The 22772-nt window shown below is 62.7% G+C and overlaps 3 protein-coding genes across 11 annotated transcripts; 2 read left to right on the top strand and 1 right to left on the bottom strand.

Moving 5' to 3' along the window:
• The first annotated feature begins 4799 nt into the window (after nt 1-4799).
• On the top strand, nt 4800-10824 carry DUS1L (dihydrouridine synthase 1 like). 2 transcript variants are annotated; one of them, XM_037810671.1, is made up of 14 exons: nt 4800-4928; nt 5246-5491; nt 5974-6082; nt 6777-6827; nt 7196-7308; nt 8116-8198; nt 8344-8447; nt 8580-8724; nt 8884-8980; nt 9069-9157; nt 9481-9626; nt 9944-9981; nt 10329-10404; nt 10494-10822. In XM_037810671.1, the coding sequence occupies exons 2-14, from the start codon at nt 5255-5257 to the stop codon at nt 10631-10633; spliced, it is 1428 nt and encodes a 475-aa protein (XP_037666599.1). In that variant the 5' UTR covers nt 4800-4928; nt 5246-5254; the 3' UTR covers nt 10634-10822. The 2 variants fall into 2 exon arrangements, with proteins under 2 accessions (XP_037666599.1, XP_037666597.1); XM_037810669.1 differs by lacking the exon at nt 4800-4928 and having other exon boundaries at nt 4991-5491; nt 10494-10824.
• Nucleotides 10825-11249: 425 nt separating this feature from the next.
• GPS1 (G protein pathway suppressor 1) lies at nt 11250-16052 on the bottom strand. Of its 6 annotated transcripts, none has more exons than XM_037810660.1 (14): nt 15927-16052; nt 15421-15624; nt 14676-14768; nt 14136-14317; nt 13605-13769; nt 13394-13529; nt 13235-13312; nt 13035-13095; nt 12585-12670; nt 12377-12471; nt 12190-12295; nt 12032-12112; nt 11698-11958; nt 11250-11608 (listed from the first exon to the last, which is right to left on the bottom strand). In XM_037810660.1, the coding sequence occupies exons 1-14, from the start codon at nt 15957-15959 to the stop codon at nt 11534-11536; spliced, it is 1656 nt and encodes a 551-aa protein (XP_037666588.1). In that variant the 5' UTR covers nt 15960-16052; the 3' UTR covers nt 11250-11533. The 6 variants fall into 6 exon arrangements, with proteins under 6 accessions (XP_037666588.1, XP_037666587.1, XP_037666585.1 ...); XM_037810659.1 differs by having other exon boundaries at nt 11686-11958; nt 13035-13092; nt 15927-16048; XM_037810657.1 differs by having other exon boundaries at nt 11686-11958; nt 15927-16046.
• On the top strand, nt 16045-22530 carry RFNG (RFNG O-fucosylpeptide 3-beta-N-acetylglucosaminyltransferase). Of its 3 annotated transcripts, XM_037810673.1 has the most exons (8): nt 16057-16376; nt 16732-16780; nt 17227-17329; nt 19637-19790; nt 20083-20171; nt 20248-20413; nt 21240-21325; nt 21399-21604. In XM_037810673.1, exons 1-8 carry the CDS (start codon nt 16128-16130, stop codon nt 21463-21465), a joined length of 963 nt encoding a protein of 320 aa, XP_037666601.1. In that variant the 5' UTR covers nt 16057-16127; the 3' UTR covers nt 21466-21604. The 3 variants fall into 3 exon arrangements, with proteins under 3 accessions (XP_037666600.1, XP_037666601.1, XP_037666602.1); XM_037810672.1 differs by having other exon boundaries at nt 16045-16376; nt 21240-22034; XM_037810674.1 differs by lacking the exons at nt 16057-16376; nt 16732-16780; nt 17227-17329; nt 20083-20171 and having other exon boundaries at nt 19651-19790; nt 21240-22530.
• The last annotated feature ends 242 nt before the right edge of the window (nt 22531-22772 follow it).

The following is a 22772-nucleotide window of genomic DNA, read 5'->3' as shown; positions in this document are numbered from 1 at the left end:
TTGAGTCCCTTCCCTTTTCCTTTTATGTATCTATTTTTTCAGATATTTTCTTTGTGTCATGGAACCTTTTAGTATCCTACATCTATAATGGTCCCATTTGATTTGATATTGTCACGGGTTTGTCTCTTTACACCTCAAACCTGTGATCTCTGTTAGAAAAGGCCTGAGCCTCATCAAGTCATGGTTCAGCCATTTTGGGGCTTCATCAAGTTACCTCCCACTCAAATGACAGTATAGGGCAGACAATAGTTTAAAAGTAAAGAGCACTCAAGACAAGAATTCAACTCTAACACATTTTTACTAAAGGAGCACTTAAGGTTAAAGGAGGAAGTTCACAATGTAAAAATAAATTGATACATTACCAAGGGTTATGAGATCAGAAGACCCTCATACTCTTAAGTTACAGAGTATATATAGAGGCTTTGATTCAGGGTCCCTTCAATGAAATCATACTTTATTTTTCTATTTGAACCACGGGTGCTGAACTGCAGGTCATGAACTACACATGGTGAACCGTGAGTGAGTCAAGAACAAAGGAGGGTACTCACAGCACTGTCAGAGATTCAAACTTGACCTTGAATGTTTGCAAAACTTTACTGAAAATATTTTTACTAATTAAGCTATGACTTCTGTAAGAGTGATATAACACATCTTTTACTTATATAAAAACTAAAAATTAGAAGAGAGATTACTACTATTCGTATCTAACTTAGTATCATTTTCTTCATTCTGTCATTAGTTTAACCATTACATCATGTTGATAAGCATACATTTCATTAAAACTGTATTAGGCCTTGTTACAGTACTTAAGACTTTTTAATGATTGCAGTAACAGCTACAGCCCCTTCCTGTTTTCCTCTTACTCAGAGGACAAGATGGTTACATGTTATCTATATCTAGGAAGGTTGAGAAGGGCTTTCTGCTTTCCTCCAAAGAGTCACAGCTTTTAACTCTTTAGCCTCTCCTTCAGTATAATTTTCTAATAAGGGACTTGAAGGATATGAACCATCTGTCCTAGTTATAGCAAGGCCTTCCTGCTTTTTATCATTTGGAAATTGTACACAAGTATTTTGGGTAAAAGTTCTGTTGAATCTGCTTCTATATCAGAAGGAATAACTGGCTCATCATTATTAGAACAGAAGGTATCAGGGGGTCCATGAGTGCACCACGGGGAGGAGTCAGTGTCCTCAATTCCAGATTCCTCCGTGGACAGACTATCCTGTGACAGAACCAACTCAACATCAATACAAACAAACTGTGTCCTGTACCCCTCTGCCTCCCCACCTTTTTGTTGTTCTCATCAAAAATTATATCTTCATACATTGTGTGTCCTAAATCATAGATTTCTCATTGCTTTTTATGCATTTGCATTTTAGATCTTGTAAAAAGTAAAAACTGTAGTTACCTACTAAAAATTCAGTACAATAGCACTGGCACCCTTAGAGATCTGTATTCCTTTATGCTACTTTGATCTACTGTCTATTGTCCTTTCCTTTCCTTTCAATCTGGAAAACTCTCTTTAGCTTTGCTTGTGTTTCATTAATTTGGAGGATTCTCAGCTATTCTTTCTTTTAATATTTTCCCCCTTCTTTTTTTCATTCTCCTTCTGGGATTCCCATGAATCACAAATCAGTGTGCTTGCTTGGTGTCCCACAGGTTTCTCACTCTTTTCACATCTTTACATTATTTTTTTTTCCTTTCTGCTCCTCAGACTGAATAACTTCAATGACCTCATCTTCCTGTTCACTGGTTCTTTCTTCTGCAGGCTCCAAAATGAGGTTGAAACACTCTGGGGAATATTTAATTTCAGTTTTGTGATCTTCAGCACAGTATTTCTGCTTGGTTCCTTTTCATATTTTCTGCCTCTCTATTGAAATTCTCATTTTGTTCATATATCATTTCCCTGATATCCTTTAGCTCTTTCTCCTTATTTTCCTTTAGCTCTTTGAGCATATTTAAGACCGTTTTTTACAAAGTGTTTGTCTGGTATGTCCAAAGTCTTGTTTTCTTTGTTGGTGGTTTCTGATGTTTTATCTTGCTCCTTTGGATGGGCCATTTCCTGTTTCTTTGTATGCTTTGTAGTCTTTTGTTGCACACTGTACATGTTAATATTTTCACGTGTTAACTCTGGAATTTAGTCCTTCAGATATCTGTCCCTTAAGTTTGTATCCAGCAAGTGATATTACAGAGACTTCCTTAAATGCCAGGAGGTAACAAGAAAAAATAAACAAGAAAAAATAAATCACTATTCACAGTCCTTGCCAAGTGGCTCTGTGTTGGCTGGTGCTCTCCTTCAGAGCTTAGCCCTCCTAACAATGAAACTGAAGAGCAGCCCTTGCAAAAGTGTTCTCCAGTCTTTTCTGAACATGTGTCCTGTCCTGGGCATGTGCTCATGGTTTCAGGAATTCTCCCATTTACACTGCTTCCCTCTCCTACCAACTCCCCTCCTTACTGGTTGTTGTTGCTGTGGGGTTTTTGTTTGTTTATTGACTTGCCTGGATGATTTCTGTAGAGTCCATCTCCCCTGCAGTGCATGGCCACTGACGGCTCGACTCAATTTTTTAAAATTCTTTTTAAAATTTAAGCCTGGCTTCCTAAGGCTTCCTCCTGGGTCATTTTCACTTGACCAGTGCATGATGGGTCAGAGATTGAACTTAAATGTTTTGAAACAGTAAGGTTTCCGGTCTTTGCTTATGGCCCCATGTAGGGCTTGGGGATTTCATTCAAAGTGCAGACAGTTTACAGGTTTGCTCCAGGTTTAATTTTTGTTTGCACAAGGCCTCATGTTCAGCGAAGGATGAATGCATAGTTGGGGCCCTCTCTGACCTCTGAGCTTGTGCACAGACTTTCAGGCCACCAGGGATAGCTGGGAATTTATCAAGGCCCACTATGGTTGCGTTATTTACTGAATTTCCTTATTAAATTTATGGCAGGACTATTGCTTCTCCAACCACAGTCATGACTTCAAGAAGTTGCAATGTTGGCTTTGCCCAGTTGCCTGCCAGTGAGATTGCTCTCTCTTTTTTTTTTTTTTTATTAAATTCAGTTTTATTGAAATACATTCACACACCGTACAATCATCCATGATATACAATCCACTGTCCACAGTACGATAACATAGTTATGCGTTCATCACCACAATCTATCTCTGAACATTTTCCTTACATCAGAAAGAACCAGAACAAGAATAAAAAATAAAAGTGAAAAAAGAACACCCAAATCATCCCCCCATCCCACCCCATTTGTCCTTTAGTTTTTATCCCCATTCCTCCACTCATCCATACACTAGATAAAGGGGGTGTGATCCACAAGGTCTTCACAATCACACTGTCACCCCTTGTAATCTACATTATTATATAATTGTCTTCAGGAGTCCAGACTGCTGGGTTGGAGTTTGGTAGTTTCAGGTATTTACTTCTAGCTATTCCAATACATTAAAGCCTAAGAGGTGTTATCTATATAGTGCATAAGAATGTCCACCAGAGTGACCTCTCGACTCCATTTGGAATCTCTCAGCCACTGAAAGTATTTCGTCTCATTTTGCATCCCCCTTTTGGTCAAGAGAGATTGCTCTCTTTTTTGACAAACACCCCTTGGCATCCAGCTGCCCCCTTCCCAGGCAAGCCAGACCCCTGCAGTGCCAGCAGAGCTCCAGGTCCTCAAGGCTGGCTCTGGGACCACTGTCATGGGGTGGGAGGAATGACCAGCTCAAGCCCAAGCACCACAGACTCCCACCATTCTCATCTCTTATCATGGTTCAGCTTTTTTCCTTTTAATGATTGCTTCTCAAATTTACGTGCCTTTGATCCATTTCCAGAGTCCAGGAATGGTTGCTTTTAACAATTTTACCTGGTTTTATTGTGATTTTTTGGAGCTATTTGCTGAGCTCTTCAATCTGCAATTCTGGGAGTCTCACCCATGTATGGACATTTAAATTTTCTAATAGTCACGATGAGAAAGATAAAAAGAAATAGATAGAATAAATCTTATTAATTACTTTTACCTAACTCAATACATCAAGAATATCACCATTTCAACACGTAACCAATGTTTCTGTTAAGAGGTCACTGCTGTTGTTCAGGTGTGTTATTGGTATCGTGGTGAAGTTTTTTAAAAGTCCTCTTCCTTTAAAGATACTGAAATATTTGAGGATGAAATGATAAATGTTTGAAACCTGGTTCAAAATGACGCAACAGGGAAAGGAGGACACGCGTTCGCCGCGGGCTGGTGGCGGGACCAGGAGGCGAGCGGGGTATTTATCTCCCCAGTAAACGCTGCGTGCTCGACGCCTCCGACGTGCGGCCGCTTCACTCCCGGAGCAGAGTCTGCACGTTCGCGGAGCGGCCGCGCGGGAGGGCGGGTCTGTTCGGCGGAGGAACCGGCGTGAGCGCAGCCCCGCAGCCCCTCCGTCGGGGCTCCCGCTCCCGCCGCGCTGCTGGGAGGACGCTCATCCCGGCCGCGCGCGGACCACGCGGGGCTCACGGCTTCCGGGGGCCGGCTGGGCGGCGTCCACGGCCGCGAATGCAGCACCCCGCCCCGGGCCCGGCGGTGCGCGCGGCCCTTTCGCGGCCGGGCGCGGTTTCCCGGGGACGCGTTTCGCGACGCACCGCGAGCCGCCCGGACCGCCCCGGCGGAGGCACCTTCCGGCGGCCCCGGCGCGGCGTCCTGGGCGGCTCTGAGTCCCGGGGCGGGAAGGGGCCGCAGCCGCCCCGGAGCCCGGCGCCCGCTCCCGCCGCAGGTCGGTGGCCGCCCGCGCCCCGGGAAGCCGCGGCCCTTCCCCGACCCGGGCTGGGCCCCTCTGGCAGGCGCCGGAGGCCGCGGTGACTCTCCCGGGGAATTTCAGTTCCGGAGACACCGGTGGGTCCGAGGCCAGCAGGCGCCGCGCCGGGAGGAGGCCCCGCGGCCAGGGAGGCCGAGGGAAAGATAAGGCAAGCCGGAGGAGAGAGGCCCTGCGGCTTTCCCACCCGCGGGCTGCGAGGAAGCGGACGGCCGCGGGGCGGAGCGGGATCCGGGCCTCGGGGGGCGCGCAGGGGCGCCAGGGTCTTTGCTGTAGCCCCCGTCCCCCGCTCCGGGCGCGGCTCCGATGAGCCCGTTGCCTTCCCGGTGTCCTTTCCTGCCCCCTCGGCCCTGCCAGGCAGACGGCCCAGCCCTGTCACCGAGTGGGGATTCAGGGTCCGTCGAGGCCCAGCAGCAGTTCCGCCCGCCGGCCTTGGAGCGGCCTGGAAAGGAGCTCTCCCTCCCGCAGCCGGAGACGATGCCGAAGCTGCAGGGCTTCGAGTTCTGGAGCCGCACCCTGGGGGGGGCCCGCCACGTGGTGGCCCCCATGGTGGACCAGAGCGAGCTGGCCTGGAGGCTGCTGAGCCGCCGCCACGGGGCCCAGCTCTGCTACACCCCCATGCTGCACGCCCAGGTCTTCGTCCGCGACGCCAACTACCGCAAGGAGAACCTGTACTGCGAGGTGTGCCCCGAGGACCGGCCCCTCATCGTGCAGGTGGGCGGCACCCCCTCCCGGGCCGGGCCCCTGGCGCGCAGCCCTCCCCTCTGCCCGCGGCGTCGCCTTGGCTGTCCCAGCAACGGCTTCCCGATTTGGGGGGTGGGAGGGACGGGCATGGGGTCTTCTGGTCCCGCAGGGACGGCCCTGGGGTCCGGCGTGAGGCCGCGAGGGGCCCTGGCGCCATGTTGAAGGCTTTGCCCTCGGAGAAACGAGCCCTTCCCTGGGAGCTGCCCCAGGCCAACGGAAAGCCTGGGGGACGTGGGGGTTTCACAGCCCCCGACTTCACCCCGTGTGCCGCCTCGGGGAACAGTGCCCCTTCCGTGACGGTCAGGGAGGGGCCTCCTGTTGCCTGTCGGAGGAAACGCGGTAAACCTGTGAGCTCCACCGGGGGCGATCACTTGTGACCACCTCCTCACTGCGGGGGCCCGTGCAGCCGAGGGCCGGGCCGGGGCTGGGGCCGACTGTCCCGTCCTTCCCAGTTCTGTGCCAACGATCCGGAAGTGTTTGTCCAGGCGGCGCTGCTGGCCCAGGATCACTGCGACGCCATCGACCTGAATCTGGGCTGCCCCCAGATGATAGCCAAGAGAGGTGGGTGTGCTTCCGGGGCGCGGGGAGCCTGCTTTGTGGCAAGCAGGAGGCAAGGCCAGCCCAGGCTGCCCCGGGTGTGGGTGGCCTTGGGGGGACTGGCCCCTGCCTGGCCCTGCCCCCAGAGGCCACCTCTGACCCCAGCATGTTCCCCTTTCCTCTTTGCTTCTCTCTTGGGGGTCCCTCACAGCCCAGAGAGGCTGGGGACAGAGCATCCACTGACTCCCAAGCTGGAGTTGTTGGGTTGATCACTTTACTTTTTGGGAAATCACAAGTTGCAACTGGATGCATGATTTACTGAAGGGAGGTCCCAGATCACCCCGTCGTGCTCTCCTGAGCCATTGGCCCCCGCCCCCAGGACTCACCCTTCCTCATCGAGCTCCCAGGGGCTTCTGGACCCCGAGGAGCTGCTGGATGCACTCAGATGGGCGGGGGGGGGGGGGGTCAGGGATGTTCCCTTCAGGCCCTTAGAGCCGGGACAGCTGCTGTGGACAAACTGCTCAACCCAGCACTCGTCCCCCTGGTCTCCCCAGGGACACTCTGCTGCTTCTGGGGACCCTGTGAGGCCCCAGTCCGCCCAGGACACCCACCCTCTGCTGGCCCACGGCTCTGTCAGTGCACATGGCCACTGCAGGAGGTGACCGTGTTCCTGGGGGCCAGTGTGGCACCTTTGCCAGCTGGACTGTGTCGTTTGCAGGTCACTATGGCGCCTTCCTGCAGGAGGAGTGGGACCTGCTCCAGAGAATGAGTGAGTCCCACATGTTGCTGTGCAGGGCAAGTGGAGGGGCTCCGGAGCCAGCCTGGGGGGCCATGTGCACCTGGGCCTGGCATCACCTGGGGCCAGCATGTCCCCCCACTGGAAGGACGCCGACCAAGGTCTCCCTGTCCTGCCCCAGCCCTGTTGCCCCCACGGGGTGGGACAAAGTGCTCAGCTGCCAGAAGGTGGCCTCAGGAACCCTGGGGATGAAGGGAAAAGGGACGGAACCTGCCCGGCACCTGAGAGTGACAGGCCAGGGCTGACAGCTGAGTGCCCTCCCTGGCCAAAGCCATCTGTGGGGCTCCAGGAGCTTGGCTGGGGTCCCCCCGCCAGTCCCTGCAGCCTTCTTTGCTCCCCAGTTCTGCTGGCCAACGAGAGACTCTCTGTCCCCGTTACTTGCAAAATCCGCGTCTTCCCCGAGATCGAGAAGACCGTGCGGTACGCCCAGATGCTGGAGAGGGCCGGCTGCCAGGTGAGGGTGGGGCCCGCCATGCCCAGGCCAGGGTTCAGAGCACACGTGCCCCCAGCCCCGACTTCTTGCCTCCCCCCTTGGGGAAATGGGGGTTGGGGCCCAGGCCCCCTGTGGGCCACCCGGGCCTGGCCCTGCCCTTGGAAGCACGTGGGCTCGGCCTGGCCTCAGGCGTTTCTGTCTGTGGCTGGAATGAGGGGCTGGGTCAGCACTACCTCCCTGCGCCCCGGCCGGCGTCCAGCCTCCCCTCCGCGTCCGCTCCTTCCTCCATGAGCTCGGAGGATGGGGTCTGCCCTGAGCCAGCTCCACAGGGAGCCTGCCTTCCGGGAAACAGGAACCAAAAGGACCTTTGAGAGGAGGCCCCTGTATGCCTGTGCGGGGCCAGGGTGCCCCAGGACAGGGAGGGGGTGGCCGGGAGACCCAGACTGAGGCACCCCCCTTCTTGCATGCAGCCGTCCTGGGCGGGATGGGACTTGCTCCCAGCTGGCCAGGGAGGGCACGCGGCTGGGAGCTGCTCCGGTCAGCCCACCCTCCGGGCTCTTGGTCCCTAGACACCCAGGCCTTGGCCATGCCTCCTCTCTGGGACACGGTGCCCTCCCCATGGCCCTTGGCCAGGCTGGTCTGGCCCCACCTCAGCCTCCTGGCTGTGGCTTCAGGCGGTCAGGGTGGGATGTGGGCCTGCAGGTGCACGGCCCTCCCCAGGCTGGCCAGGGTGGTGGTGAGGGAGGGGCTGCGCCCTGAAAGCCAAAGGGCCTCGAGCTGTTAGGGGCTGCATCTGGGCAGCGGGCTGACCCCCTGGCTATGTCCTAGCTGCTGGCCGTGCACGGGCGCACCAAGGAGCAGAAGGGGCCCCTGCCCGGGCCGGCGTCCTGGGAGCACATCCGGGCTGTGCGGTGAGCAAGCAGCTGGGGGGCAGGCAGGTCCCCAGGGCAGGGGAGCCTGGGGGCCAGGCCCAGGACAGCAAGCCAGGCCCTGGCTGTGGGTGCGGGGCCTGCCGGGCGGCTGGTAGGACACTGCGTCCCACCCTCTCCCTCCCAGGAAGGCTGTGAACATCCCAGTGTTTGCCAACGGGAACATCCAGTGTCTCCATGATGTGGAGCAGTGCATCCAGGCCACGGGGGTGCAAGGGGTCATGAGTGCAGGTGAGGGTGGCGGGTGGGGTCCTGGGTGTAGGTGAGGGCGGGACCACCCAAGCTGGGGCAGGGCATGCCCGTGAGCCCGGGGACCCTGCCCTCACCCCCTCTGCAGCCCACGAGCCCTCCCGCCCCCCGCAGAGGGCAACCTGCATAACCCCGCCCTGTTTGAGGGCCGCAGCCCGGCCGTGTGGGAGCTGGCCGAGGAGTACCTGGAGATTGTGCGGCAGCACCCCTGTCCGCTCTCGTGTGTCCGGGCCCACCTCTTCAAGCTGTGGCACCACCCGTGAGTCCCCCCTAAGGCAGAAGCCACACAGTCAGGAGGCAGGTGGGAGGTGGGGGGAGGGAGAGACGGGGCTGGGACCGAGGGGGCCGCAGCCGCTGTCCTCACCGTGTCCAGCATGGCTGCCAGCAGCGGTGCAGCCCCGTGACGGGTGTGTGTCAGGCTGCAGGTGCATCAGCAGCTGCGTGAGGAGCTGGCCAGAGTGAAGACCCTGGAGGGCCTGAGCGCCGTGAGCAGGGAGCTGAAGCTGCGCTGTCAGGCAGGGCGGGGACTTGGGGGGGCTCTGGGGCACGGTCCTGGGCTGGAGCGGGGAGGGCCGTGTGTGACCGAGGCCTGGGGCTTTGCAGGAGGACATGTCCAGGCAGCTGGAGGGGGACCAGCCCACGGGAGGCCTGCCGCTCTCCCACTGGGTCTGCCAGCCCTACGTCCGCCCAGGGTGAGCCCCTGTGCCGCCCCGCAGGGTGCACACGGGGTGGGGGGTGTCCACAGGGGGGTTCACCTGGCGGGTGGTGGCATCTCTCCCCAAAGCAGGCTGCCCAGGGTCTCATCCCCAGTCAAGCTCAGCTTCCTGCTCATTGGAGTGAGAACCAGTAGTGTAAGCCGGATAGTCGTCCCCTGTGGCCTGGAGCCCAAGAGCTGGGCTGCTCAGAGGGGACGAGCACAGCGGCCACCCTGTCCCTTGGGGCTCTGCCCCCTCCTCACCCTGAGCCCTCACTTGGGGGGGCACCCCCGGCTCTCCCTGCTGCTTTCCCCTTTCAGGCCCAGGGAGGGGAGCAAGGACAGTGGCGGCTGCAGCAAGCGGGCCCTGGAGGGGGAGGATGGGCGGGGCGCAGACGTCCTGTCCAAGAACAAGCAGAAGAAGCAGCTGAGGAACCCCCAGAAGACCTTTGACCCGTCACTGAAACGTAAGCCACGGCCTCCCAGTCAGATGGGCCCCAGCAGGGCTCCTCTTCATCACCTGCAGGCGTCCCCCACGGGGTCACTGGGTGGCACCGTCACCCCGCTTTCAAAACTGCCCCCTTCCCAAGGCAGGGCCACGGGGGGCCGGGTGGGAACCAGGCATCGGGGTGGGGTGCTGCAGGGCGGGGGCCAGGACACCCGCTGTTGGCCGGAGAGGCTCTTGCAGCACGCCACTCGTCGGGTGGGCTGCTGCCTGCGTTGGCTCCTTGAGGCCCACCTGGGTCCTTTTTCAACCAAACGCCTCTTTTTGTTCTTCTCCCAGCAAAATACGCAAAGTGCGATCAGTGTGGAAACCCAAAGGTGAGTCGGCCTTCTTGGCCGGCCACAACTGGGGGAGTCGGAGCTCGGCTCCAACAGGGGCATCCCTGGGCTCCAGACCCTGGGGTGGGAATATGGTGGGTCCCGTGGGGTCTTTTGGGGGCTGTGGTCACTGATGGGATCCAAGAGGGGCAGGTGGCAATGCTCAGGTCTGCAGCCTGGCCCTGGCCCTGGTCAGGTGGGCTCCCCGGTGAGCTCCCTGGGGCTCGGCCTGTCCGAACCTTCTGGCCCCTCCCTGTGCGGGGGTCCCCAGGGGCACAGCCAAGCCACATGGTTCTCGACGGCTTGGGGTGCAGCTGGCACGGGTTCACTGGCTCTCCCGTGTCCAGGGCAACCGCTGCGTGTTTCATCTGTGCCGGGGCTGCTGCAAGAAGCGAGCATTCCGGGAGACGGCAGACTGCCCAGGTGTGAGGAGGGACAGTGCTGCCTGCCGCGACCCAGGGTGCAGTGGACCCTCGGCCTCCTGGGCCCACTCTCCTCTTGCTCTCAACCAGGTCACGGATTACTTTTTAAAACCAAACTGGAGAAGGCTCTGGCCTGGCCGAGGGACCAGCCCAGATTGCAGGAGCTGCCGCAGCCGGGACCCAGGGACCCGGGGGGCCTCCCCGAAGTCACAGGCAGCGCCCTCGCCTGAGGCCAGCTGGGACTGGCCCCCACCTGGGCTGCCACAGCCTGGACACACCAAGTTAAGGAAATGCCTTTTACTCAGGGAATCTCCTGCTACCTAACATGGAAGGCCGGAAAATGCTGCATCGGTGGGCAGGCTCCAGGCCAGGCCTGCTCTGCTCTCACGACTCATGTCTGCTTTCAAAACTGAACAATAAATCATTTCAGAAATGCATGTGCATGCCCCGAGGCGCCCCAGGCCACTAGGGACCTCGGACCTGGGGGTGAGGCTCAGGAGGCCCCTCGCAGGGCTGTGCCCTGGCCGTGGAGAGGTGTCCTTGAGGGAAGGCCGGTTCGGGGGCCAGGGGCATCACAGTCCCCTGGGACTCAAAACTGCCGCTCTGTGGAAGGGCGCTGGGGGCACAGCTCCGCAGCTGCCCTGGGCAGTGGCCAGCGCCTCCAGAAGGACTGCAGACCCCTCAGCCCTTGCCCTGCCTGAGGGAGGGAGGGGGGCCCAAGTGTGGGGCTGAGCTGGGACCACGGTGGGGTGGGTGCTGTTGGCTCACCTGTACCCCCCAGGTAGAGCCCTGAGAGGCTGGAAGTGAGCTACAGGCCTGGGCCCAGGAAGGAACAGGGTGAAGGGAAGGATTTCAGTCTGCTCTTTAATGGACTAAAGTTTCAACAACTCATCTCCAGCCCAAACAATGCAGGAATGAGGAGGCGAATGGGAGGTGGTGCAGGGGGTGGGGGTCCTGGGGCAGAGGCTGGCACGGCCCAGCCCTCTACAGTCCCTCCTCCAGGGCCCCCCAGGACGGCGCAGGGTGGGGGACCGATGTCTGGTGCTGGGCCCTCAAGCAGCCCGCAGGACAGCTGGCCCCGAACCGCGTCTCCTCTGTGGGGGGTGGGGGCCTGTGGCTGGCAGCGCCCCTCACATGTTTGTGCTCATCCGGGACTGGCTGTTAGCCGGTGTGAGCTCCCCTTGGCTGCCTTCTCGGGGCGGCGACTGGACAGACAGACATGGCGGCTCAGCAGGGAGGCAGCCCGGCCTGGGGAGGTGCCCCGCTCGCTGCGCCCGCTCACCTTGACGTGCACCTGGTTGCGCAGCACGGCTGCCCGCAGGATCGTGGCCTTAGCGCGCCGCTGGAACTCCTTGCCCATGAGGAGGGACTTCTCGAAGGTGGTGCTGCGCTGGTCCACGTCGCGGGCGTACAGTGTCTTGCTGTGGGAGTCGATGCGGGCGTTGATGAGCCCCTCCAGGATCAGCTGTGTCAGCTCGTCCTCCAGGGCGGCCACGGTGGTGTTGAAGGCCGTGGCCATCTTGCGCATGTCAGCAGACACGTAGGGGCTGAAGTACTGCGGAGCAGAGGGACGGTCAGTGCCTCGCCACTCCGGTGCTACAGGGCCGGCCGTGGGCCCTGCCACTCACCTGGATGAGGGCCCGGTTGCGAATCTGGGTATAGAGGGTCCTGACATGGGGGGCCAGGTACATGTCCAGGAGCAGGTTGTCCTGGGGAGAGAGCCAGCAGTCAGGGCCACCTGTGCCCACCCCTCCATGCCGCCCTCCCACAGGGCCCAGCCCCTCACCTTCATCTCGTCTAGCATTTTCAGGCATGAGGCGTACTTGGACTCGTAGAACTTGAAGATGATGTCCCGGACCTGAGGTTCCAGCTCCAGGAACAACTTGAAGGAGCTGCAGAGCCCAGACTCCTCAGAGCCCCGGCCTGGAGAGGGGCTGGGGGGGTCAGGGGCTGTGCCCACCCCCTGCACCCACCTGCTGGAGATGACGTTGCGCTGCAGCTCCTGCCGGTCAAAGGTGGCCAAGGCACACAGGCCCCCGTAGACGGCCACGTTGCTGGGGGAGAGAAGCTGAGGGCGATCGGGGCAGGTCAGGTGCCAGGACCGAAGCCCAGCCCGCCTGGGGCACGGAGAGCACCAGGACCCCACTCGGGGAGACCCCAACACAGAGCCCAGCACCTCACCTCGGGGAAGTCACAGTGGTCGAAGGAGGCCAACAGGAAGCACTTGGCGGCCTGCTTGTACTTGCGCGCAGCCAGCTCGGCCAGGCCTGGGACAGGGAACACACCCCGTGAAGCTCAGCCGCAGGAGGAGGCCCCCAGCCCCAAGCAGCCAGAGGGCACGGCGCCTGGACCGGCTGCCCCTCTCAGCACCTGGCGAGCCTCAGCGAGTCGGGCCCCCAGGGAGCCTCGGGGCTGGGGTGGGGCTGTCACCACGCCCGGGAAACAAGCCTCCCCAGAAGCCCGGCCACCTGCCCAGGGCCTCCACCTGATCCGGACGCAGCCGCTCAGTCCTAACCACAACTCACGGCCCTCCTGTGGGCCCCTGCCATGGAGCAGGGACACGCACGCAGAGGGAGCCACGAGAGGCTCGCTGGGCGCACAGGCTGCCTCTCCTACCCCACGCGGGCTCACCTGCGGCACACTTGAGTTTGGTGAGGATGGCCTGGGTCTGGCCGTCCCGCTCCCCACGCTGCTGCAGGGGGAGGACATGTGTGTGAGGCACCGTTGTCCCTGCCACTGGGAGTCCCAGGCAGGCTCCAGGGCGACCAGAGGGGCAGCAAGGATCCGGGAGAGGGCTCCCACAGGCCGCCCGGAAATGGTGATCCTGTTACCTCGGCGATCTCTGGGGTGGACTCGGCCTTACTGACATAGCTCAGCACGTGAGACCAGTTTTGCAGGTAGACGCTGACCTGCAGGCAGCAGGCAGGCTGAGCTGGGGCCATGGGGGCCAGGAGCTCCCGCCCGTCACCCCTGCTCGCCCGCAGGCCCACCTTGATGACGTTGAGGCACATGTTGATGACGTGCTTGGCGCTGGTGCAGTAGTCGCGGGCCCGGGAGTAGCACTTGAGGGCATTGCTGAGGTCCCCACAGTCGAGGTAGTGGTCGCCCAGGTCGTCGTGGCCGCGCCTGCAGGCCCCACGAGGGGACACAGATGAATGGGGGCCGGTGGCCCGGCTGCCCCCCGCCCGGGCGGGGCCGCACCTGATGCTCTCTTTGATGGAGTTGCCCTTGTAGTTTTTCAGGTCCGTGTCCAGCTTCTCCAGCTTCAGCAGCGCCTTCTTGCGTGTGGCCTCCACCCAGGCCGTGTCCAGGGGCGGGGGCTCCACAGCGCTCTCGGGGATGCCATCGGGGGCGCTCTGCAGCTCTCTGAGGGGGGTCTGGCCATCAGGATGTGACCGCCGGGCCTCCCCTGCTCAGCCCCTGCCTGTCCTAGGCCCCACCAGGCACTGCATGGGGCAGAGGCAGCCCCCGGCCTGGCAGAGGAAACGGTCACCGCAGCTGAACCAAGAGAAGAGAAGCAGGTGCTCCTGGCCCGTTTTTCACTCAGAACAAACCCATGTGGAGAAAACAGCCAGGCAGATGCCGGGGGAGAAAGGGCCTGGGCCTTTCCACTGTTTACCCGCCTGTCTCCCTGCCAGGAGGCCTGTCAGTCACAGGGGGCAACCCCGGGTCTCGGGCGTGCTGGTGGCGAGGGCTGGTGGCATGGCGGAGCCCGGGAGCCCCTGGCCTCACCTGGTGGCCTCTGAGAGCTTCCGGTGGATCTCCTCGTACATGTCCACATTGAAAGTCCTCTGCACGAAGGACAGGGCCATCTTCAGGGCCTCCACCCGCAGCGGGGGGCAGTGCTCGGCGATGAACTGCAGCCGCTCAATGCGCATCAGGCCGCTGTAGCTGGCCGCGTACTGCTCCAGGTCCTGGGGGGCAGGGGGCAGGGCGGCAGGTCAGGGCGAGCTGGCGGAAGTCGGACCACTGTCCTAGGTGCCGAGGGGACCAGGCAGGGTAGGTCAGGGGCAAGGCCTCCCGGATAGAGCCCTGCACAGGGGGCGGGGGAGCAGAGGCTCTCGTTTCTGCCCGACAGTCAGCGGGGGACAGCATTCACAGCCTGGCCCAAGGACCTGCACGGAGGTTCCAAAGGTGGGTCTGCAAGTACACAGGCTCCTCGTGGGGGGCATTGGATGGGGGGTTGCTGAGAGAGATATGGCCATCTGCTGGGCACAGAGTGGGGAGCCCAACTTGTCCCCCCTCAGAGAAACGCCCCAGTGGGCCCCATACCAGGGTGGGGTTCTCCACCACGTAGTTGACATCAGGTGCGTTCTGCGGGTCCTCCTGGGGGTCCACGTCGATCTGCATGGGCTCCACTGCCCCCTGCAACACCGGAGGGCCCCTTGGCACCTCCACGAGGGCTGCCCGGGGAGGGCTGCAGAGACCCTGGCTGGCACTGTCCTCCAAGTGCACCTCCCACGGCAGCCCCCGCCTTCCCACCAGGACCCCAGCCCCACACCTGGGAGGGGGCTCCTCACGAGACCCTAGAGGCCCGCGAGCAGAAACCCTGGCGCCCGACTCTAAGCGCTCATCTCTGGAGAAGGAGAACAGAGAACCAGCTCCACGGGCGGCCCTGGGATCCCCTACGCGTTCCCAGCCACGGTCCTGAGTGGCCTCCTCAACGCCACAGGGAGGACACGGGAGGCAGGAGGGCCTGGCCACCGCCTCGGACAGCCCAGGGATCGCCCCGGCAGCCGGAGCAGCGGTGCTGGGGTGGGAGCGGGGGCGGGGGCACTCGGGGAGCCCCACGGCCCAGGGGAGGCACGGGAGGGCCGGGGCTCGCTTGCGGCCTCTCCCAAGCAGGCTGGCAGAGGCCCTAGAGGCCCGCCGCGGGCAGGGGCACCGGGGCTCGGGCCTGCGCGCTCCTTGGCAGGCTCGTGGCTGCCGCTCCCGGCACTGAGGCCGGCCCGGCGGCGCGGCAGGGGCGGCGGCGCCGCTCCCCCCTGGCCTGCGGGCGGCGCGCTCCAGACGGTACCTCGTAGAGCAGCGTACAGGCCGAGAGACTGGCGCTCAGGCTGAAGTCGCCGGCCGTGCCGGGCAGGAGCAGGTCTGACCTGCTGCTGCGAGGGGTGCAGTACAGATCTGTCACTGACGAGGAGGCCGAGCTGGGGGCCGAGCTATCCCTCATCCTGTCCTGACTCTCTGCACCCCCCGACCCTGACACAGAGCTGGCTGGCTGCTGGGGGGAGAAAGAGCGTTAGCGGCGGGAGGCCGCGCCGGGGCCAGGCGGGCGCACGGCTCCGCCCGGGGACGGCCCCGCGCCCCCCGCCCGGCGGCTCCGGCCCTCGCCAGCAGAGCGGGGCGGAGGGCGCGCCCCGGACCCCGGCCCGGCCGCGGGGTAGCCCGGTCCGCAACGCCGCTCGAGCCGGGGCCGGGCCGGGGTCGGGGCCCAGCGTGCCCGGCCGCCGACGGGACTCGACCCCCGGCCCGGCCCGGCGCGCGGGCGGAGGGGCGGCCGGCGGCGCGGTCCGGGATCGTTACCTGCAGGTTGAACACCTGAACCGGCAGCGGCATCTTCAGCTCCGCTGCTGCCGCCGCCGCCGCGCCGCCGTCCGCTTCCGGGTCAGCGCAGCCGCCGCTTCCGGGTTCGCGGCGCTCCCCGACGGCCGCGGCTCTTAAAGGGGCCGCCGCGCTCCAGCTGCGGCTCGGGCCGCGCCCGCGCTGGGCGCCGGGGGTCGCCGCATGAGCCGGGCGCGGGGGGCGCTGTGCAGGGCCTGCCTCGCGCTGTCGGCGGTCCTGGCCGCGCTGCTGCTGCTGCCGCTGCCCCGCGCGCCCGCCCCGGCGCCGCCGGCCCCCGCGACCCCCGCGACCCCCTCCCGGCCGCGCCTGCGGCCCGACGACGTGTTCATCGCGGTCAGGACCACCCGGCGGAACCACGGGCCGCGCCTGCGGCTGCTGCTGCGCACCTGGGTCTCCCGGGCCCCGCGGCAGGTCGGCCGCGCCCCCGACCCCGCGCCCGACCACCCCGGCCGCCCCTTCTGGTCCCCTGGCGGGGGGCGGCCCACTGGCCGGGGCCGGGACCCCAGAAACTTGCCCAGAACGTTGGCGAGCAGGCCCGGGCGGAGCCCTAAGGATGGCGGCCGCAGGAGAGGGCAGGGCGCCTGCCGGGGGTCTCCCGCACCCCCGGGTCCCCTCCCTCGCGCCCCGCACCTGACCCGGCAGGGACTCTTTCCCTCCCGAGGTTCCAGCTCTGCCGCTCGGGGACAGACCGGGTCCTGCCCGTCCGGGGTTCCTGGGCAGCGCCCGGGGAAGCTCCCTGGGGCACTCACAGTTCCTTCCTCCCCAGACCTTCATCTTCACGGACGGGGAAGACCCAGAGCTGCAGCTGCAGGGAGGTGAGCGTCCCCTTCCCCGCCCTGCCAGCGGGACCCTGGCCCCCACCTTGGCCACGGCTAGTGGCCCCTTCTCATGCCAGGTGCCCCCGGGTGGGCCACCCCCATCCCACACGATAGACGGGCTCCTCACGCAGAGAGGACAGGTGACACCCAGGGCGGCCCGGCCCAGGGCCCTGCCAGCACGGAACTGTCCCTCCCTGCTCGTGCCCACTTGTCAGGGACCCACCTTGGCCGTGTTTCCCGGTGGGTTTCCACTCTCGTGATTCCAAGCGACTGACAGCTGCTTTGTCCTCGAGTCACAGTAGGGTCAGCCATGCAAGGGCCGGGCTGGGCTGTGGTGGGAGCCAGGCCTCAGTGCCACTGGATGGCCATGGACCCTGGGACACCGGCCACCTGGCCCTTCCCGTGGCGCTGCCCCTCACGCTGCCCCGTTTCTCCCTCTCTAGGAACCCACGTCATCAACACCAACTGCTCGGCTGCGCACACCCGCCAGGCACTTTGCTGCAAGATGTCAGTGGAATATGACCAGTTCATCGAGTCTGGGCGCAAGTATGCGGAGGCCACATGACACACACACTCACACCCAGGCCCACGCCATGCACACACCTGCACTCCTATGCACACTCACGTACACTCACATGCAGCACTCACGAGTGCCAAACACTGTTGGGATCATATCTGTCCCTGACAAAAGGCACGTCCAGGTCCCGACCCCTGCCTGGTGGGTGGGACCCATCTGTGAGCAGGACCTCGGAGTGGAACAAGTGCATTGAGCTGCCCAAACTGCGGGGCGGCGGGGGGTGGGTGGCCTTAATCCAATGCAGCCGAGGGCCTTACGAGCGAGGAAATGGGACACGGAGAAGCCACAGGGAGCGGCCAGCAGCCGACGTCAGCGGAAACAGAGAGGAGAAGCCGCGGCCGTGTGCATTGCCCAGTGACGGAAAAGCCACAAGACCCCAGGGCTGCTGGGAAGCCCGCAGATGCTGACCCGGGAGGAAATAGCCTCTGCATCCGTGACCCAGAGAATTCTTGTTAAGCTGCTCCATTGTGGGGTGTTTGTTTTAACAGCCAAAAAACTGAACTGTGTTTAGCACTAGGAAATGGGGTGCTGCTATTCCAAGTGTTTAAAATTCAGCTTTGGAATTGGGTCACAAGTTGAGGCTGGAAAAATTGCAAGAGCCCAGAAGCGAGAAAGAGTTGAAAAGAAGATTTGTATCTCAGAGAAAACGTAATTTTTCTTGAACAGACTGTTAGCAGAAATACATTCACCAAAGGCCCTTCCAGCAGGCCCTTGGAAGGAAACGAGGAACGTGCCTCTGGAAATTGTAAGGAAGGTGATTCTCGTTAGAAGGTGGCGGAGAGCTTGGCAGGATTGTGTTCTGGTGTTGGTTTGAAAGTGGAGCTTGAAAGTGATGAACTTGGATGTTTACGGCTGAGTGCAGGAGGCACAGCCTGGCTTCTCACAGCTCACGGTAAAACGCAGGAGGGAAGGGACGAGCTGAGGAATCAGCTCTTAAGCACAGAAGAGTCAGCAGTTGATGGTTTAGAAAGTTCTGGCTGTGGAGACGGTGCCACTGGCACTAGGGCAGAAGCGGCTCAGTCTGGACCGCCTGAGCCAGGGGCTAGTCCCGGAGAACGGGGTTCCACAGAACGGCCCTCTGTTCCGGATCCGCTTGGCCACTTTGGTGGAAGTCAGGACCAGAGGTGCAGGGATCCGGGAGGGGTCTGTGGACGGTGTTGCTGTGGTTTGGACCCTCTTGAGCTGCACACACAATTGTGGGAGCAGAGCCTGGACTGACGGGGGCAGCGAAGGGCGGAGCGGACGGGGGAGGGTGTCCTGGTTGGGGAGAGCGGGCCACCTCGTGAGTGGATGGGCAGGTCCACCCCTGCTCTCAGAGGGGGCAGGCCTTGGAACCTGTTGTTGAGGGGGAGCGGCTACCCCAGAGCTCAGGGCAGGTGTGGACTCCACCCCGGTGTCGGGGCGAGCAGGGCTGTGCAGGCCCCTGGGAGGACACGATGTCTGTCCACAGCTGACTCTCCAACCTTGAGATCCAGCAGCCTGTGCCCTGCTGGGCTCTGGGCTTGTCTGGGGCTCATGGCCCTGTTCTCCCAACTTCCCCCAACTTCTGCCTCTGGAGTGGGGACGTCTGTCCTACACCTGACCCTCACGGAGCCACAGGCAGGGCACTGCCCTGGGCAGGCCACGCCGTCACCGATTTCAACGAGCTTTTGTACTTGGCGTTGTTCTAAAGTGACTGAAGGCTCTTGGGGTATTGCTGCAGAATGAATGGACTCTGCACGTGGAAAGAGGGGGCCGACTATTGGGTATCAAATTGTGCCCCCCACAAAAGGCCTGTCCAGGTCCCAGCCCTGGTTCTGTGTGTGTGTGGGGAGTGGGAACCTATTTGCAGACAGGATCTTTGAAGACGTTGTCAGGTGACGTGTCCAAACTGGACGAGAGAGGAGGCCACGGGGAGCAGCCAGGCCTGGGCGTCAGTGGGACCTGGAGGAGACAGAAGACACTGCCAGGCGTGGAAAAGCCCGGGAACCCCAAAGATTGCGGCAGCCAGAGGCTGCGGCCCCCGAAGGAGCAAACCTTCCGGCTCTGAAACCGTGAGCCAGTAAACCTGGTGTGAGCTGACCCGTCGTACATGTTTGGTTTAGCAGCTGGGAAACTGAAACACACCCCCATGCTCACCCCATGCCCACTCACACTCACAGGTGTGTACACCAAAAGTATTCAACATGCACCCCCACACACTCACCACTCACACCCCCAGACTCACACACACTGTTGGAGAGCCCGGACCCCAGGCTGAGCCCGGCGGCCTGGTCACACCGGCCCCCGCCCCACAGGTGGTTCTGCCATGTGGATGACGACAATTACGTGAACCCCAGAGGCCTGCTGCAGCTGCTGTCGGCGTTCTCCCCGAGCCAGGACGTCTACCTGGGCCGGCCCAGCCTGGACCACCCCATCGAGGCCACCGAGAGGGCCCCGGGAGGCGGGACTGTGAGTGCAGGGCAGGGAGGGGCCCCCGGGGCACCCGGACAGGTGTTCCTGGAGCAGGCGGGAGGCGAGCCGCAGCCCAGAGGGCAGGAGGGGCGGGGGGCCAGGCCGGGAGTGAGGGCAGGGGCTGGGGGCCGACGGGCGACCGTGGGCAGGAGCCCCCGTGCTGTTGAGGGAGAGGTTGAGGGAGAGGCCAAGGGGCAGCCCGAGGCTGGGGGCTCCTGGGGGTGGCCGAGGTCGGGGTTCTGGGCGAAGGGGCCTGGGCTGGGCGGTTCTGACTGGGCCCCATCCCCAGGCGGCCACGGTCAGGTTCTGGTTCGCCACCGGCGGGGCCGGGTTCTGCCTCAGCAGGGGCCTGGCCCTCAAGATGAGCCCGTGGGCCAGGTGAGCGGGGCGGGGGGCGGGGGTCCGGGGGTGCCCACCCAGCCACAGGGGCCGGCCTGACCCTGCCCGCCCCCAGCCTGGGCAGCTTCATGAGCACGGCCGAGAGGGTGCGGCTGCCGGACGACTGCACGGTGGGCTACATCGTCGAGGGGCTGCTGGGCGCACGCCTGCTGCACAGCCCACTCTTCCACTCGCACCTGGAGAACCTGCGGAGGCTGCCAGCCGCCACCCTGCCCCAGCAGGTAGGGTCGCCCGCCGAGCAGGGGTGGGGCGGGCTGCCTCCCTGGGGTCTCCTGCCCTTTTCTGTGGCTCCCACCTCTGTCCTCGTGAGTCCTGGCTGGGGGGCAGACAGGAAAGCCATTTGGGCTGTCTAGAGTGGCCCCGGCCTTGGGGGGAGGCATCAGGACGGGGCCTCCAGCCCCTGAGCCACATGGGGCTGCGGCCAGGTGTGGGAAGGAGCTGCCCATGCAGCCGGGTGGACGCAGACACGAGCAGGCAGGACCCCCCGGGTGTTGGGGGCAGGGGTCTTGGCAGTTGCTGGGGAGGCAGCAAGGGCCTGGGCAGGGTCATGCAGGGCTAGTGGGGGCGGCTGTCCCTGGGGCAGACGGGAACCGGGGGTGGGTGTGGGCTGGGGCTGGAGCCGAGGGAGGGAGAGTCGCAGGTGAGGCCGAGGGCTTGGGCCTGGGGGGTCTGACTGGTGTTGGGTCTGGAGTGTCAGCCGTGAGGGTCAGAGTGGACCCACGAGGGCAGCAGCCAACACAGAGCTGTGGGGAGGGCCCGGGGCCAGGAGGTGCGAGAAGGGGGACCCCAAGCTCTGGGCAGAATGTGGGGGGCAGGGCAGGGCAGTCTGAGCTGTGGGCACAGGTACCCAAGTCCCTCCGAAGTGGGGCAGCCCTGACGCAGCTGGGGGCAGCGGGGAAGTGCCCCTGGCTGGGGGGATGCCCTTCTGGGCGCGGGTGAGGGTGGGAGGCCTCGGGCCTGCTGGTTGGCGGGTCTGGCTCCGGCCGGGCTCCCCTGCAGGGGGCAAGTGCAGGGTCACGAGCTTGTGTTCCCTCCCCCTGCTTCCAGGTCACCTTGAGCTACGGGGGCCCTGAGAACCCCCACAACGTGGTGAACGTGGCCGGGGGCTTCAGCCTGCAGCAGGACCCCACACGGTGGGTGGCGGCAGGAGGTGGCCGGAGGCGGGCAGCCCCCCATGCCCACAGCCCTAAGCCCTCCTCCCCCCAGGTTCAAGTCCGTCCACTGCCTCCTCTACCCGGACACGGACTGGTGCCCCGTGCGGCAGCAGGGCTGACGGCAGCCCCCGACCCGGGCCCCGGGGAGCCGGGCCCGTACTGCTGGCACCGAGGCCTCCGTCCTTTTGCCCCGGACACTACCGGAGAAGCCGGGAGCACCCGGGAGCACCCGGGACCCTGCTCCTCCCTCCAGGGGGCTCCCGGCCCTGCCCTAGCTCCAGCCCGTTCCTCCTGCTGCCCCTGCCGGGGCCTGGGGGCAGGGGTCTCCACGTGCACCCTGGGGGGCCCTGGGCTGCTGGACTCTCGTCCGAATAAACATGCTTTGTTCAGCGGTGACTCTGCCCCGTTGCCAGTGGGGGGTGGGCGCAGGGGACTATGGGTGCTGCACCCGCCCCAGCCCCGTCATCCGGGTCCACGTGGGCTCTTGGGGAGCTGCCCGAGGAGGGCAGGGCTGGGCGGCTTGTCTCACCTGCCTCCTCCCCAGCCAGGGCTCGGTGTGTGCCCAGCGGCCGAGGACCAGCTGCGGCCCCCACCTCCTGCCCCTCTGGCCTGGCCTCGGCTCTGTCTGCCCAGGGGCCTGGCCGGGCAGCAGCTGCTGGCAAGGACGGTTTGAGGGCAGCACCCCCAGGCCCATGGGGTCTCGCGGGGGCAGACCTGCATTCCCTGCCCTGAGTGCCCGGGGTCTGGCCCGCACCGGCTCCTCAAGGCCATGTTGAGGTCTCCAGTGGAAAGGTGCAGACGGAGGGCTGCAGCCCTGTGGTCTTCCCCTCGCCACGCCCGACTGCCCCCTCCATTCTCCTCGAGTGCTCGTGGGGCAGTGTCTTTCCAGTGTGGGTAGGAGATGCAAAGTTGTGTTTGGTGAACTCCATTCACTGCCCAGTTCCCGGGCACCCGGGGGGGGGCAGCGAGCTCAGGGCCCCCTGCACACTCACTGGGGGCTGGGACACGGGCTGGGCGGGAGGCACTGGCACCTGTGGAATCTTCTGGAGGAACCGGGCAGGCGGGAAGGGCTGACAGCGCCCCGGAGAGGCCCAGCACCGGCAACCAGGGATGTTCTTAGCGTTGAATTATTTTAAAAGATAACTGGTCGTTCGAACCAAACCCTGACCGTGCATCGTGATTTCTAACACGCAGGAGGGAAGCGGTGTCAGCTTTGGTGTCACCCAGGTGGGCATGTGGAGGGTCCTGGGTGACTTACGGGTGGGGTCAGGACGCAGCCGGCGGCAAAGGTGGGCGGAGCCGAGTCCGCGCACCGGACACCTGGGCAGGTGGCTGTGGCCCCGCCCTCCCCGGCGGATGGGGGCGTGGGGGGCGCAGGCGAATGAGGTGCCCGCCCCCGGGTTAAGGGAGCGGACGGGAACGGAGT

Source organism: Choloepus didactylus, chromosome 18 (genome assembly GCF_015220235.1).
Source record: "Choloepus didactylus isolate mChoDid1 chromosome 18, mChoDid1.pri, whole genome shotgun sequence".
NCBI classification, from domain to species: Eukaryota; Metazoa; Chordata; class Mammalia; order Pilosa; family Megalonychidae; genus Choloepus; species Choloepus didactylus.
Note: the sequence above shows the minus strand (reverse complement) of the source record. Positions and strands in the feature narration are given on the sequence as shown.

Coding starts and splice junctions, on each gene's coding strand:
- DUS1L (XM_037810669.1), top strand. CDS start 5,084: ATGAGCCCGTTGCCTTCCCGGTGTCCTTTCCTGCCCCCTCGGCCCTGC. Junction 8,448..8,579: donor GCAAGGGGTCATGAGTGCAG/GTGAGGGTGGCG, acceptor CGCCCCCCGCAG/AGGGCAACCTGCATAACCCC. Junction 9,982..10,328: donor ATCAGTGTGGAAACCCAAAG/GTGAGTCGGCCT, acceptor TCCCGTGTCCAG/GGCAACCGCTGCGTGTTTCA.
- GPS1 (XM_037810657.1), bottom strand. CDS start 15,959: ATGCCGCTGCCGGTTCAGGTGTTCAACCTGCAG. Junction 14,769..15,420: donor CCTGTACGCTGCTCTACGAG/GTACCGTCTGGA, acceptor CCGGTGTTGCAG/GGGGCAGTGGAGCCCATGCA. Junction 12,296..12,376: donor CGCAACGTCATCTCCAGCAG/GTGGGTGCAGGG, acceptor TGGGCTCTGCAG/CTCCTTCAAGTTGTTCCTGG.
- RFNG (XM_037810672.1), top strand. CDS start 16,128: ATGAGCCGGGCGCGGGGGGCGCTGTGCAGGGCCTGCCTCGCGCTGTCG. Junction 16,781..17,226: donor AGAGCTGCAGCTGCAGGGAG/GTGAGCGTCCCC, acceptor CTCCCTCTCTAG/GAACCCACGTCATCAACACC. Junction 20,414..21,239: donor CCGCCACCCTGCCCCAGCAG/GTAGGGTCGCCC, acceptor CCCTGCTTCCAG/GTCACCTTGAGCTACGGGGG.